Below are 15,102 nucleotides of genomic sequence, written 5' to 3' on the forward strand. Positions count from 1 at the left end.
ATTGTAAAGTCTTCAGCCAGTGATCAAGTGTCCGTGTAGAGCAATTTACAACAGGTATTACTCTACAGGATATGCTGTAAATTCGGTTTGTAAGTCTAGAAATAACTTTGCATACTGACAGCAGTGGCATTGTGGGACCATCCGTCTCGTGAATTAGGTTTACGTTCTAGTGTCAGCTCCGTGTGATGTTGGGAAAGTCCCTCTATCTCCCAGTACCAAATGCCAAAATTGTATTGCAAACTCAATGTGGAAGGAAACCTCTGTCTTCACATGCAGAACAGCGTATGTCAGCACCATATATAAAAAATAAAGTAAATATATTTCTTAGATGCCAGTTAGCTCTGCAACACATTACAAAACAACGTATCTGTATACAAAACAATGCATTGTGGGATCTTCTAACAGTGAAGTAGTTAATGGTTTTCAGTTTATGGAGTCTGGCGCCTCCCCCGATTGGTACAATGTAGGGAATATACAACACAGCCTAAGTGTCCGTCTCCTGCGCACTATGCTGTACAACGTGTCCTCCTGGGCGCTATGCTGTACAATGCAACGCGTCCGTCGCCTGCGCGCTATGCTGTACAATGCGTCCGTCTCCTGCACGCTATGCTGTACAATGCAATGCGTCCAACTCCTGCACGCTATGCTGTACAATGTAATGCGTCAGACTGCACGCTATGCTGTACAATGCAATGCGTCCGTCTCCTGCGCGCTATGCTGTACAATGCAATGCGTCCGTCTCCTGCGCGCTATGCTGTACAATGCCACGCGTCCGTCTCCTGCGGACTATGCTGTACAATGCGTCCGACTCCTGCACGCTATGCTGTACAATGCAACGCGTCCGCCTCCTGCACGCTATACTGTAGAATGCAACGCGTCCGCCTCCTGCACGCTATACTGTAGAATGCAACGCGTCCGCCTCCTGCACGCTATACTGTAGAATGCAACGCGTCCGTCTCCTGCTTGCTATGCTGTACAATGCAACGCGTCCGCCTCCTGCGTGCTATGCTGTAGAATGCAACACGTCCGTCTCCTGCTTGCTATGCTGTACAATGCAACGCGTCCGCCTCCTGCGCGCTATGCTGTAGAATGCAACGCGTCCGCCTCCTGTGCGCTATGCTGTACAATGCAACGCGTCCGCCTCCTGCGCGCTATGCTGTACAATGCAACGCGTCCGCCTCCTGCGCGCTATGCTGTAGAATGCAACGCGTCCGTCTCCTGCGCGCTATGCTGTACAATGCAACGCGTCCGCCTCCTGCGCGCTATGCTGTAGAATGCAACGCGTCCGTCTCCTGCTTGCTATGCTGTACAATGCAACGCGTCCGCCTCCTGCTTGCTATGCTGTACAATGCAACGCGTCCGTCTCCAGCTCGCTATGCTGTACAATGCAATGCGTCCGCCTCCTGCGCGCTATACTGTAGAATGCAACGCGTCCGTCTCCTGCTTGCTATGCTGTACAATGCAACGCGTCCGCCTCCTGCGCGCTATGCTGTAGAATGCAACACGTCCGTCTCCTGCTTGCTATGCTGTACAATGCAACGCGTCCGCCTCCTGCTTGCTATGCTGTACAATGCAACGCGTCCGTCTCCTGCTTGCTATGCTGTACAATGCAACGCGTCCGTCTCCAGCTCGCTATGCTGTACAATGCAATGCGTCCGCCTCCTGCGCGCTATACTGTAGAATGCAACGCGTCCGTCTCCTGCTTGCTATGCTGTACAATGCAACGCGTCCGCCTCCTGCGCGCTATGCTGTAGAATGCAACACGTCCGTCTCCTGCTTGCTATGCTGTACAATGCAACGCGTCCGCCTCCTGCGCGCTATACTGTAGAATGCAACGCGTCCGTCTCCTGCTTGCTATGCTGTACAATGCAACGCGTCCGTCTCCAGCTCGCTATGCTGTACAATGCAACGCGTCCGTCTCCTGCTTGCTATGCTGTACAATGCAACGCGTCCGTCTCCTGCTTGCTATGCTGTACAATGCAACGCGTCCGTCTCCTGCTTGCTATGCTGTACAATGCAACGCGTCCGCCTCCTGCACACTATGCTGTACAATGCAACGCGTCCGCCTCCTGCACACTATGCTGTACAATGCAACGCGTCCGTCTCCTGCTTGCTATGCTGTACAATGCAACGCGTCCGCCTCCTGCGCGCTATGCTGTACAATGCAACGCGTCCGCCTCCTGCACACTATGCTGTACAATGCAACGCGTCCGCCTCCTGCACACTATGCTGTACAATGCAACGCGTCCGTCTCCTGCTTGCTATGCTGTACAATGCAACGCGTCCGCCTCCTGCGCGCTATGCTGTACAATGCAACGCATCCGCCTCCTGCGCGCTATACTGTAGAATGCAACACGTCCGTCTCCTGCTTGCTATGCTGTACAATGCAACGCGTCCGCCTCCTGCGCGCTATGCTGTAGAATGCAACACGTCCGTCTCCTGCTTGCTATGCTGTACAATGCAACGCGTCCGCCTCCTGCTTGCTATGCTGTAGAATGCAACGCGTCCGTCTCCAGCTCGCTATGCTGTACAATGCGTCCGTCACCTGCGCGCTATGCAGTACAATGCGTCCGCATTTTATAGAAGACAATATAATATAAGGTGTCCATCTCCTGCACTCTGTTTAAAAACACCACTGAGCTCAGTGTCTCAATGCCCCAGGAATCGGAGCTCCCATCCTGCTCTCACCAGCTCTGTCTTTAACACCGTCTGAAACAGTAATCACTCTGGGAGCTGCTCCGAATAGCTGCAGCTTCTTCAGATCCGGGCTCTTACTAATCTCCAAGGTCTCCGGCTAAGAAACAGAAAGCTGTTAAGTAATATATACATACACACACCTAAGGTCGTCACACTGCATTCTAGCAGAGACCCAAAGTCTGGCGGGTAGAAGACAAAACTCATACCTCGGACTTGGCACGCCGCGTTCTCTTCAGAGGGGTGTTTGTCCTCTCACTCGCCACAGACTCATTGGGGTCCTCACAGGGCTCTGTCACTTCCACCTTCTCCTCAACTTTTAAGCTTGGCTTCTGGATGCCCTGAGGGGTCACAAATGAATATACGGGGTTACAGAGTAAAGAAACTGTGCAAACGCTGGGCACATTCGTACTCATAAGTCTTGCAGGTGGAGTTGACGCTTCGTTATTCCTTGCAGCTGGAAGACGTGGTGACATACCCACTAGGAGGAAAACGCAGGCATCTTCAGACCCTCCTCACACTGTCAGTGAGCGCAGTCTAGGCCACTCGCTCATAACCTGATTTGCTGACTATTACGAGCCAGCTTATCGAAGCCAAGGATACTTTGAGGGAGAGTCGGAAATTGACTCGCTCACTATTTGTACACTGAATTCCTAGGAAGATGTAACCGACAGACTTATCGGGCCAGAGCTGCAGGCTTATGGTGTGCGAGATCCATTTCATATCACAGACATCACTCACACTCCCTGCACTAGTGATATGCAGGGGCCGACAACTTCTTATTGATATTTACTGGAATCTCACTGCAAGGGGAAACACTGGTAAAATCCTGATCGGTTTACGTCACATCCCCATCCCCTGTCCAACACTGACGCGAGAAATGTTTCTCACTGCACATTTGCCATCACTGTCCGATCTTTCCACACACAGTCACTATTTTATGCTCGCTGCGTTTGCTCACCATAAGGCTGACGCCAGACTGGAACAATTCGTAGGGGTAAAGGATGCGGTCATAGTGGGTTTTCAGTAGTGACCCCGTGCCCTTCCCTGGCATGTACCCGAGGCGGGTCCCCACCTTGGACCACTTTTTTTCTTTGGTAACAATCTCAAAACCTCCTTCGCTGGAAACCACCTGGGTGAAAAGCAGAGAAACGTGTCCAAAAGAAGCCGACTCAGAGAGCTCTGCAGATCCCTTCCTCTATACAGATACCCTCTCTGGTCAGAGTGCCAGGCAAGAGCACGTGACCACAAGCACTTCCATGTACACATCTCCTCTATTTCATGCATGTAGCATGTATGAAAGCATATTTACCATAAAAGCTAAAACACACCGATTACCTGTGTCACTGGGAATATTAAAGAAAACGTGTAATCGCAATGATATTGTATTTAACTTTTCTGCTGGGTATTTAGGGTGGCAGCATTAGTTAACTTTTGGCTGATTGAGCTGCAGAGCAGTGCTCGGTTGCTCAATTGTGTACAAAATTTGCACACTGAAAGTAATGAGTTTTAGTCCAATTCACAAACAATGGTAATCACTGCATGGCCTCAGAGTCCCATAATCTAGACCAGGGGTGCTCAACTCCAGTCCTCAAGCCCCCCAACAGGTCAGATTTTCAGGATATCCCAGCTACAGCACAGGTGGCTCAATCAGTCCCGTCTTCAGCACAGGTGGTTCAACCACAGGCCGTCTTTGACCGAGCCTCTGATTGAGCCACCTGTGCTGAAGCAGGGATATCCTGAAAACCTGTTGTGGGGGCTTGAGGATTGGCATAGAGCACCCTTGGTCTAAGCAGTCTAAAGGATTTTGTGTTCCCCTCCTCTTTCTAAATTGGTGGTATGATAAACACAGTTCTTTAACAGAACTAAAAGTCTTACATAATGAACACTTCAACCAATATTCTGCAAATTCCTTTTCCACCAGAGGCCTTCAATGCTCTGCTTGTGACTATAAACCTGTATACACCCTCGCTACCAGAGTCCTACAACATTGTCAGCTGAAGGTATATCACTCTAGCAATAAGGCACCCACTATGCACTACCTCAGCCGTGCCAGGCCTCTCAGACTCGCACCTTGCTCAGCGCAAACACATCCAGGAGTTTCCGATCCACCACTGGGATCCTCAGTGTGGATCCTTGCAGCTCCCAGAACTTTGCCAGCTGATCCAGGAAGTCCAGTTTCACTCTGGTCATTGCCTGAACGGTACATGAAGGGCAGCAGTCAGCACATACAGGGGGAGGGATCATGCAAAACGGAGCCAGTCCTGAACATACATGTACAGGTACGGGTGCTGCCAAAGCAATGGGGTGATCGATATCTACCTATACATTTATGTATGAGATAGATAGGATACACACAGCACTATATCGCAAAAATGTAAACCCACCTATAGAGGTGTGTGCATGAAAAAAAGTTTATAGACAATATACATCACCACTGTATTCATTTGAGCATAAAGTGTATTAAATAAAGTCCATGATTCATGCTTCAAATGAATATCATGTTCGATGTCCATCCCTTGCAACCTGATTCTGCGTGATTAGATAGATATATATTGATAGAGACACACTATATGATAGATTACAATATTTGAGGGGGTGCTTCTTGGGGGTATATTGGCTAATAAATGTTCATGCTCTTGACAAGGTTTAAAATGCATGCTGTTTCCTTTCATAGGCCCATGTACACTGAAGGGTGCCAAGCATTAGCCCATCTAAAACTCATTCATTTGAATGGGAGTTGGGGCGTGCTAAAGCATTGCAGCCTTTAGTGAATAGTGGCCAAAGAATCTTATATATTTATTTAAGAAACGGCAGCCAATTTAAAAGTGGCCAAGAGTGTGCACATATACAGACACGTCTGCAAAACAGGGGAAAAAAAGTAAGGAGTTGTTGAAAAAGCTTGGAAAAGTGCTGCAGCAACAGAAGTGAGTACACAAGACAAAGATGTACTGTACTTTGTATCTCAGCTGCTACCAGCCCCAGCGGACATCAGGGCTATAAATATTTACAATGTTTTGTTTGTAGAAAACACGTTTGAAGAATTTGCACGTGACAGACGCATGGCACCTTGGAATATGAACACCATGTAACCCCGCTGTATGGAGAACAGGAAGCTGGCGAGAGGAGCCTCTGGTGATATGGGAGAAGGCTAACCTGCCCCGATTGGTGCTCAGTCAGCTGATCCCGTGGGATCTGCCCATCACCACATGATACTGAACACATGGCAACAACACAAGTGATATTATCCCCTTCAGTAAATAGAAGGCATGCAATGCAACACTCTGCAGGGTGAGCAGGCTGCTCCGGAATGGAACACTGCGGAACGTTAGGCCATGGGAAATAAAGGAGGACAAGGTAAAACATGCAGATCCCATTACAGCTCGAGGGTAATGGCATGACCAGCTCTAATGCTTCAATTTGATCCTGGAGAACTGCGAGGTTGGAATAAGATGAAATTGAGGCATACAGAGCTTTCCAAACCTTGCAGATTTCTCCTTGAAGTGTCGCGGCCTCCAGAAGAGACCCGCTGCAGGTGTATCGTGACAGTACATTTGAAGAAAAATATGAGGTTTGGAAAGCTGTGTACACTATAATTTCATCTAAGAAAAGCTCTCCTTACATATGTAATTATTGTATTGTTCATATCTATGACAATTATTTATGGAAGGGTGATAATAATATAGCCTTTCTGTAACCAGCATAAAGGTGAATCTGTAATAAAACCCAAGGGAAAAACAGGGAAGATCTCAACGAGGAAAACGTCCGAAAAGGCGGTTAGAGAATTCCTGTTTATTTCAGCATAGGAACGGAGCGCATTATAGCAGTAAAGACGTCACCTCCAGTTCATTGAGCCGCTGCACCCGAGGGGTGAACCGAAAGCTTTTCACATCGCAGGCGAAGGGGGGCTGCCAGTCCTGAGAGAGGAAGAGGAGACAGTGAAAACGTGCCGCGCAGCAGTCACAGGATGCACACCCAAAACAGAGATACCAAGTCCCTAGTTTATATTTATAGCATCGTGTTTTAAAACTAGAAGGCAGATGGCGTAAAAAAAAAAAAAAAAAAAAAAAATGTAAAAAAATCGGCATAATAATTTTTATGCCGTTTGCGAGGTTTTCATGATAATCTCCTTAAAACAGTGGAACCTTCAGTATAGATGACCTGAGAAATTATCCCGTAGTTTCCTGTTTCGGAGTAATACTGATGGAGATTCAAATGTCTCCTATGCATTACCAGCGGGGAACTCCGTGATGGTACATTTTATTTATTTACCGACTCAAAAACGTCTGCCAATGCGTTGCACTTCAGCCCGATCACAGTGGCTTGGGGGTGGGGGGGGGGGGGATATACCTACTTGAATTTCCAAACAAAACTGTATGGCCAGGAATCACTAAGTCGCGGTACGGGTCCGACTCCCTGATCTGGCAGTAGTGCCGTGAATAGCAGTAACCCCCGGACCGGGCGAGATACCCCATATCACAGCTTAGTGACCAGGCCTATGTTTAAATATAATCAGATTTGTTATTGTGAATTTTCCCCTGCATTTACATCTCAAACTATGGAAAAGCTGTAATAAAATGACAGAGAAGATGTTACAAGGCTGGGTGTCTTCACAAACACCAATTTAAGAGATTAATCAAGGCACTTCGGTTTTTGTAAAGCAAGTGTTAGACTTTATTGAGCCATGAGAGCTGTGTTCTCATGGCTCAAAGTCTTAAACTTGCTTTACAAAAACCAAAGTGCCTTGATTCATCTCTTAAACTGGATATACTTTGGATTACTCACAGGTTTTCCTTGGAATCAGGAGCACCGGTAACTATCTTTTTACCTCATTTTGGTGTGGCGCATATACCTCTAATTTTGACTCACTAACACCAAAACATGCTCACTTCCAGCATTGCTACAGGACCTTGGAAGGAGTCTCAGGTTGTCCTGTAATAACAGCAATATACCTTTCTGCCATCGCTCTGCACAGGTAGGAACCGAACACACATGTTGCTGAAACTAAACTCTTCGGAGAAAAGGAAAATTACAGGTTGCAGGGGTGAAAATTCCCAACTACCTCCTCCCTTGGATGGCTCTGTAATATGCCCTGTATAAGAGGCACTTCTGTATGCAGCTACCTTTCTAACTTCTTACATGACATATTGTAACTGGGCAGTGCTGTGGCCATCTCTCTGCAGAAAGACGCGAGGCGCCCTCCTGCCTCTATGAATGTTGTATTATCACTTACCACTATTTTGTTTTTGTAGACATGTGTAGGGCTGTTACAGTGCGAGTTACATAGCTCCGTTTAAAATGCAAGTGCCGAATTGTAGCTTTTAATTCAGGTGGAAGGAGAAAGGGCCACACCAGTGTTCCCCGCATTAGGCCGTTTACCATCACTAACGAGGAGATTTAGTGTCTCACACCACCTGCCTACATACATCCCCTCGTCATTTTATATATTCATTGTGAAATCCACTTAGAAAAAATACATGTTCATGAGGCCCCTTAAATCGTCATTTACTTATAATATAAAAATAAATATTAGAATGCATATTTGTTTTTACTCAATCCTGCTCACTGTATCTTTGTACCGGCCGCTGCACCTTTTTCCTCAGTTTCGGGGACATACAGGAGAAGTTACTATGTATATTCTGTGATATTTATTGTCCTTTTCTTATTTACACATTTGGAACACAATTTGCATGTTTGCTGCAGGTTGCATTAGAAGTACATGAGAGTTGTATATATAGGAAAATACTCAGGTTTCAGTCTTCTTCAGCATGTCGAAGCTTGCAAACCTTTTTTTTTTTAAAACACATCTTAAATTTATAAAACAACCTTTAAAAATGACAGAATGTTTACCAGGTCTGACGTCTATTACTTAACTGCACCCACTATAAATGCTGCTAAGTAGGACAGGTGTTCGCTCCTCTGATGGTGAAATCACAGTGAAACTATGCCCATGTGTGTAATTGGCTGGCTGTATTTGGGATTTGCCGAGCTCTGGTAATGTGTGATTGCTGCTTTCTCTGGCAAATGTGCCTCAGCACAGGTGGCTCAGTAAGAGATAGAGGCAGGGATATAATGAAAACCTGACCTGTTGGTGGCCCTTGATGAATGTAGTTGCCCACACCTGCTGTACTGCCTCTAAAAGAAGACGGATACAAAACACAAAAGGTGCCGTTCCAACATGGTTTAACCCTCAACGTCACTCCTTCACTGTCCGCCCCTCAGGCATTGAAGTGCATATATAGAGAAATATACTGTAGCTTTAATTAAATTAAAACAGTCATGAAACATCTTCTCTATCAAGATGTACTTGTGTCCTCTCACCCAGCACTAGCTGGATAGAAAGCCTCTCAGGACTGTGTAACAATCCCACAAGAATAGGAAAAAACAGTCTAGAAAGGGGCACAATTGTAACGGGATAAAAACAAAAAAAACTGCACAAAGGCAGCAGATGTCAGAGATGCCTGTGTCAGGCCTACTTACCATTATTATTTATAGGCATTTACATATGATCTGCATGTTTAAGAGCATAGCTGGCTGGACAGATCATGGCCCATTCAAGTGAATTTAAATAAATGGACCAGAAGGTGTTTTCTGGCATCGGAAACGATCTTATGGAATAGTAGGGCTTAGTAAACATGGCCCTGACTCCAAGAAAACGTACAAGAAAAAGTTGGAAAATGAGGTTCCATGCAGGGAACATCCTCTGTACTGTAACTCTGTGCAAAATGCACAATCCTACAATACGCACAATCCTACAATCCACACAGTGCCACTACTTTCAAATAGCACTTCCATCATTAGCCCTGCCAATTCCTATGACCATGCCAATACAGAAGCAAATGCCTTTATTCAATATGCTAGGGGTGGCCAACTCCAGTACTCAAGGGCCACCAACAGGTCAGGTTTCCAGGATATCCCTGCTTCAGCACAGGTGGCTCAGTCCGATTGAGCTGTGCTGAAGCAGGGATATCCTTAAAACCTGACCTGTTGGTGGACCTTGAGGACTGGAGTTGGCTACCCCTGGTATATTGAATAAGGGCATTTGCTTATGTATTAGCATCAGCATAGGAAGTTGCAGGGCTTCCCCATGCTGGACACTATTTTAGTCCCAGACCGTTTGAATGAAGCTGGGAAGGCATTTTTACAGTATATTAAAACGTGGGTTTAAGGCTCAGTCCTTGTGGTTCTGTTATCTGCTTGAAAGAGGTCAGCCCCAGGAACAGCTTCTCAGGGCAATCAGCTCCGTGAAAAGCTCCCCTAAAATATCTCTGTTTTACTCATTTGTATCTTTTGCGAAATTAATATGTTTTTTGCGTCTCTCGGGATAACCGAGTGCAGCAGATCCACTGCTTCTGTTAATCTGACCAATGGCAGCTTCATAATTACTCTGTAAACAAAAGAGAGCAAAACTTCCAATTTACATGCAGTTTTCAGGTGTGATCACCAAAAGATATTAGATAAAAAAAACACAACCAAAGCTTTTGTTTACCATGGAGATGTTAAGTTAACAAATAATTTTCAAATACTTATACTTTTTTTCTCTTCTTGAAACGGCCTCGTCCATGTTTAATCCGGGCGGGCCAGTGACGTCACGTCACCTCATTGGGCGAACCGCTCACGTAACCGGCCCTACGCTCCGGCAAGCGGGAAAATGTAATATTTTCCTAAGACCTACGCTTCCGCTCTAATTGCGACTGTAGGGGCTCAGTGCTGAGCGGAAGCGCGCCTCCGCCAGCAAGCAATAACCCTGGACGAGGCTTAATTTAGCAACATTTAACTTGTTAAACACGTCACTGTCATCAGCTAAATTTCCTCCTACATGTGACTGCCCGCTAATCATGGTCAGTTTTATTAAGCTGCCTATTTACAAATTAGGTTTCTTGTTTGCGTAAAACTCGAATATTACTTTCCTATTTAATTGTTTTATGTAATGATTAGCTAGTGGATAAAAAATCTTAAAGCCAACCAGAAGAAATCATATCCCCCCCCTCAATGAAATACTATGTATGCTTTACATCAGGGGCGGCCACTGATTGAGCCGCCTGTGCTGAAGCAGGGATATCCTGAAAACCTGATCTGTTGGTGGCCCTTGAGGACTGGAGTTGGCCGCCCCTGCTTTACATTCTTCTTCTTACATATGCTATTTTTGAATTTCTTTAACCCATTTAAATCTGTTAGTATCCATTGCCCTCATTTCTGTATGTTTTATTGTGTCAGCCAATCGCTATTTCTCTCTGTTTATAATTGCATGTCTTAAAGAGTGACTCAGAGCGAACGAACCCATCATCCAAACAACATTTTTGTTACGGTCATTTGTTATGCTGCAAACACTAAGGGCCAAACGTACTAAACATGGCTATGCCTTAAGACCCCTCAATTCACCTGAAGGGGCCGTAAGCGTTTTATGGCTTAGCAACACATAGTAAATATGTCCCCAAGGCCTCCGTTTCTTTCCATTGCAGTAATATCTGTTTGCAATGGTTCATTTTGTTTTCCTTAGAGCATAATTTGGGGTTCAAAGAAAATAAATCAAATCTAGCTCAGAATAATTTTAAGAGCATATTATCCGCCGGTACAAAATATTCTGGGACAGACTGGACATTTACGGTTATATTTACTAAAAGAAATGCTATTTACTAACACCCTCCGTTACCGGGAGATACCATGCGGCACATTCCCTTGTCTTCCTGCACCAGGTGTCTTACAGACTAGCACCACTTCGTAAACATGGTAGTGTGATCCGAGGAGCAATTAATATCGGGTAGATCCCCGATCCAACTCCGCTACATCAGCCCAGCCCGCAGAGCCACACGCGTGGGCAGCACGGCCAGAGGGCCACACGTGTAACATGTCTTGCAGGGTGTGATGAAGCGGATTAATATCCAAGCAGTGCAACCAGTCCCTATAACCACCTCACCTTGGGGGGCCGGATTTTGCATATTCCCGATCTTTCTGCAATGGGTCGAATGCGTCCAATAAATCCCAGCGGATCCGAGAACTCCTCCCAGCTGGGCTCAAACACTGGGCACTCCGGGGGGGGGACAAACTCTGTGTAAGTGGCCATGTCGAGGCCGCAAAGTTAATATGTGGCCGTTGATCCGGAGTAAGCTCAAGGGGTCTCGCAGCTCACTGACCCCTCCATCCAGGTCAGGGGTATCACTAGGCAATGCTCACAGGGGTCCCCTTCCAGCAGTGTCACCGCAGTCCCCCTCACCCTGTCACACTGTGGGCCCCTCACCATGTCACACCGTGGTCACCTCACCCTGTCACACCGCGGTCCCCCTCACCCTGTCACACCATGGGCCCTGTGACACACCGCAGGCCCCTCACCCTGTCACAACATAGGCCCCTCACCCTGTCACACCGCAGGCCCCTCACCCTGTCACACCGTGGGCCTCTCACCCTGTCACACCGTGGGCCCTGTGTCACACACAGTATGACAGTGCCCCACTCACACCTCCAGGGACATTAATCTCCTCTGTATGTCACTGTCCGGATGCTGTCCCCATGTCCACCCCTTCCCGGACAGCTCTCGCTCCTCACAGGCCCGAGCTGCCTGCCCAGTTTTAGGGTCCGGGTTCTCCGCCGGTTCCAGGGTCCGGGTTCTCAGGCTCCGGTTCCAGGTTCCCCACAGGTCTGTGAGTTCGGTCCCAGGTTTATCCTCGGTCTCCGGGTTCCCCGTCAGTTCCTGGTCCGTCGCTGGTGTCAGTTCCGGTCCCGGGAAGAGGGGGGTCTCTCTATGTCACCGGACACCGCTGTGTTTAGTCTCCGGCCGGAAGTTGGGGTCACAGGCACTGCTCACAGGAAAACCGGAACTACATATCCCTCCGCGACCCGGGACAAGTAGTGCGCCGGCGGCAAGGTCCGTGAGTGAGCCCCGGGAGACGGGAGCAGTGCACCTGGGGAGGAGGCAGCACCGGTAGAAGGGGGAAGCACCGGGAGAAGGGGAGTCCCATGCTGGCCGGCGACAACCGCTGTATGTGACCCTCCGCCTGCCACTATAGTGATGGGGTTTAAAGAGCCGCAGTTCGTACACTAGGGGGCGCTGTGTTGAGAAGGAGGAGGGGGGATACATCATTGTTATCACTAGACTGTGCTTATAGTGACAGCGACACGACGTCGCACCAAAACAAATGCATAGCCGCCGCCGTCGTGTACGCTTATAGTAAGCGCGGCGGCTTGGTCGATCGCTGGAAATCATCTCATATTGATTTTTCCAGCAGCCACAGGCTGATGTCACCGTCGCGTCGCTGGCACTATAAGCGCAGCCTTAAGCCACGTTCAGGGTGGCTGCTACGGACGCTTGCGTCCGTGCACGCCTCCCCCGCGTGCTCCTGCAGCCCGGCGATCTGTGCCCAGGCTGCAGAAGTCGGGGCAAACGTGTCACGGAGCTGGTTCGCTGTATCATTTCGGTTTGTAGCGGTAAAGTGTAGCAGCGTCAACGCTGCACTTTGCCACCGGTGGAGTTTTCAGTTTTGAACACTCCCACCGAACAACCCGAACTTGCAGCCACCCTGAACTCAGCCTTAGGCCTCGTTCAGGGTGCCAGAGGCAGGAGTTGGAGGGAGGGCGTTCGGGAGGGAGGGCGGCAGTCTGCTGGGCGATGTGTGTTCATCCTCCCAGCAGACTTTTTCAGGAGTTGAGGAGGGGGCGGGGCTACAGACGGCAGGTTAGGGATCGAGGCTGCAGTCTTGAAATCATTCTCAAGAATGATTTAATTGGCTGCCGCGGTCCCAGTGACGCTGCTGCAGCTTCAAAAAACGAATTTTTTGTTTATTGAAACTAGCCAGCGTCAACTCCGTACTTCGGAGACAGGGCAGCTGCCTGAGGCCTCGTTCAGGGTGCTGGCTTCGGAGGGAGGGCGTGCTTACGTGCGGGCGGCCGTCCGACACAATGTATTTAAAGTGATTTTTGGTTGTCAGGGTAGCAGCTGCCCTGTCTCCGAAGTACGGAGTTGACGCTGGCTCAAGACAGCAACACCGATACCTAAGCTGCTGTCTGTAGCCCCGCCTCCTCAATCCTGAAAAAGTATGCTGGGGATGATGTGCACGCATCGCCCAGCAGACTGCCGCTCGCACACGCGAACGCCCGCCCTCCAACTCCTGCCTCTGGCGCCCTGAACAAGGCCTTAGGCCTCACTCAGACAGGCCGCGTTGCGACGGATAAGCGCGCGCTTATGTGCGCGCGCGCATGTCCGTTGCAATTTTGGGTTCAGTCAGAGTTTTCAAACTGAAAACTCCACCGGCGGCAAAGTGCAGCGTTGTCGCTGCGACATTTTTCCGCCACAACCAAAATTGAAATTTCGTGCTACTGTCGCGTGACGTGAGCCGGTTCAGCCAATAAAGGCGAACCAGCTCCGTGACGTGTGTTACGCCCCACGCCACGCCCCCAAAGACCACGACCCAACTCCTGCAGTTTGAGCAGAGATCGCTGGGCTGCATGAGTGTGCGGCAGAGGCGCGAACGCAAGCACGCGGATATAGCGGTCTCTCTGAGCGAGCCCTTAGGGCCCCCCCCAAAAGCTTGTCTGCTCCTATACAGGTTTTTTGAGTGTCATTTCCATGCATCTATTTTAACTATAACATGAACCCCAAATAATAACGTGGTGTGTATATTTAACCCAGTCTCCCAAGCCCCCCACCCCAAATATATATTTTTACTAGATACATTAGGCAATGGGAAGCTAAGAACATTTCAGGGGCTCCGAATTAGCCAATTCCATTGACATTTTCCAGCCAGCAGCTGCAGTCATTAAAAGCCATTTACACCCTGGCCCAAAGATAGAGCGTCAACAATTATTTTAGGACATGAGAATTTGTCCCTGATAGGCTTAAACATGACACAAATTCACACGTTTATTGGGGCAAAAATAAAATTCCTACCCTCCGATTTCACTGCCCGGTAATGCAGAGTCTGGTCAATTTAAGCAGCCAATCAATGTAAACGTCTGGACATTGATTGGCTGCTGAAATTGACGTCACGCTGCTGCAGCCGGAGATCACAGTTTGAAAAGACACCCACGACTGCAGCAGCGTCGACGCCGCACTTTGCAGCCAATGGAAGTTTCAATACTGAACACTACCATTGGCCACCATGCATCAGTGACGCGCGCCGTGTAGCTGTGTGAGAGGGACCTTAGGCCGAGTTCAGGGTGGCTGCTACGGACGCGAGCGTCCGTGCGCGCCTCCTCCGTGTGCTCCTGCAGCCCAGCGATCTGTGTTCAGGCTGCAGGAGTCGGGCCGCGGCGTTTGCCGGCGTGGCGGTGGGTGGGGCGAACGTATCACGGAGCTGGTTCGCTGAACCAGCTCACGTGACGCACTGCAGCCCCAAATATCATTGCGTCAGCGCTGCACTTTGCCACCGGTCGAGTTTTCAGTTTGAACACTCCCACCGAACAACCTGAAATTGC

The 15,102-nt window shown here is 48.5% G+C and overlaps 1 protein-coding gene across 4 annotated transcripts in view; it reads right to left on the reverse strand.

Moving 5' to 3' along the window:
• Nucleotides 1-12,680, reverse strand: part of KDM5A (lysine demethylase 5A) — a 41,019-nt gene extending 28,339 nt beyond the window's left edge. For 2 of the 4 annotated variants that reach the window (XM_075602342.1, XM_075602341.1), the window contains exons 1-6: nucleotides 11,612-12,679; nucleotides 6,534-6,611; nucleotides 4,768-4,890; nucleotides 3,656-3,826; nucleotides 2,904-3,035; nucleotides 2,689-2,794 (exon numbers count right to left, since the gene is read on the reverse strand). In XM_075602342.1, coding sequence (XP_075458457.1) covers nucleotides 2,689-2,794; nucleotides 2,904-3,035; nucleotides 3,656-3,826; nucleotides 4,768-4,890; nucleotides 6,534-6,611; nucleotides 11,612-11,758 — 757 coding nt within the window. In that variant the 5' untranslated portion in view covers nucleotides 11,759-12,679. Of the gene's footprint in view, nucleotides 1-2,688; nucleotides 2,795-2,903; nucleotides 3,036-3,655; nucleotides 3,827-4,767; nucleotides 4,891-6,533; nucleotides 6,612-11,611 lie in introns of all 4 variants that reach the window. The other 2 variants (XM_075602340.1, XM_075602345.1) reach the window with 2 other exon arrangements.
• Between the last annotated feature and the right edge of the window lie 2,422 nt (nucleotides 12,681-15,102).

The sequence above is a fragment of the Ascaphus truei genome, chromosome 5, assembly GCF_040206685.1.
Source record: "Ascaphus truei isolate aAscTru1 chromosome 5, aAscTru1.hap1, whole genome shotgun sequence".
Taxonomy (NCBI): domain Eukaryota; kingdom Metazoa; phylum Chordata; class Amphibia; order Anura; family Ascaphidae; genus Ascaphus; species Ascaphus truei.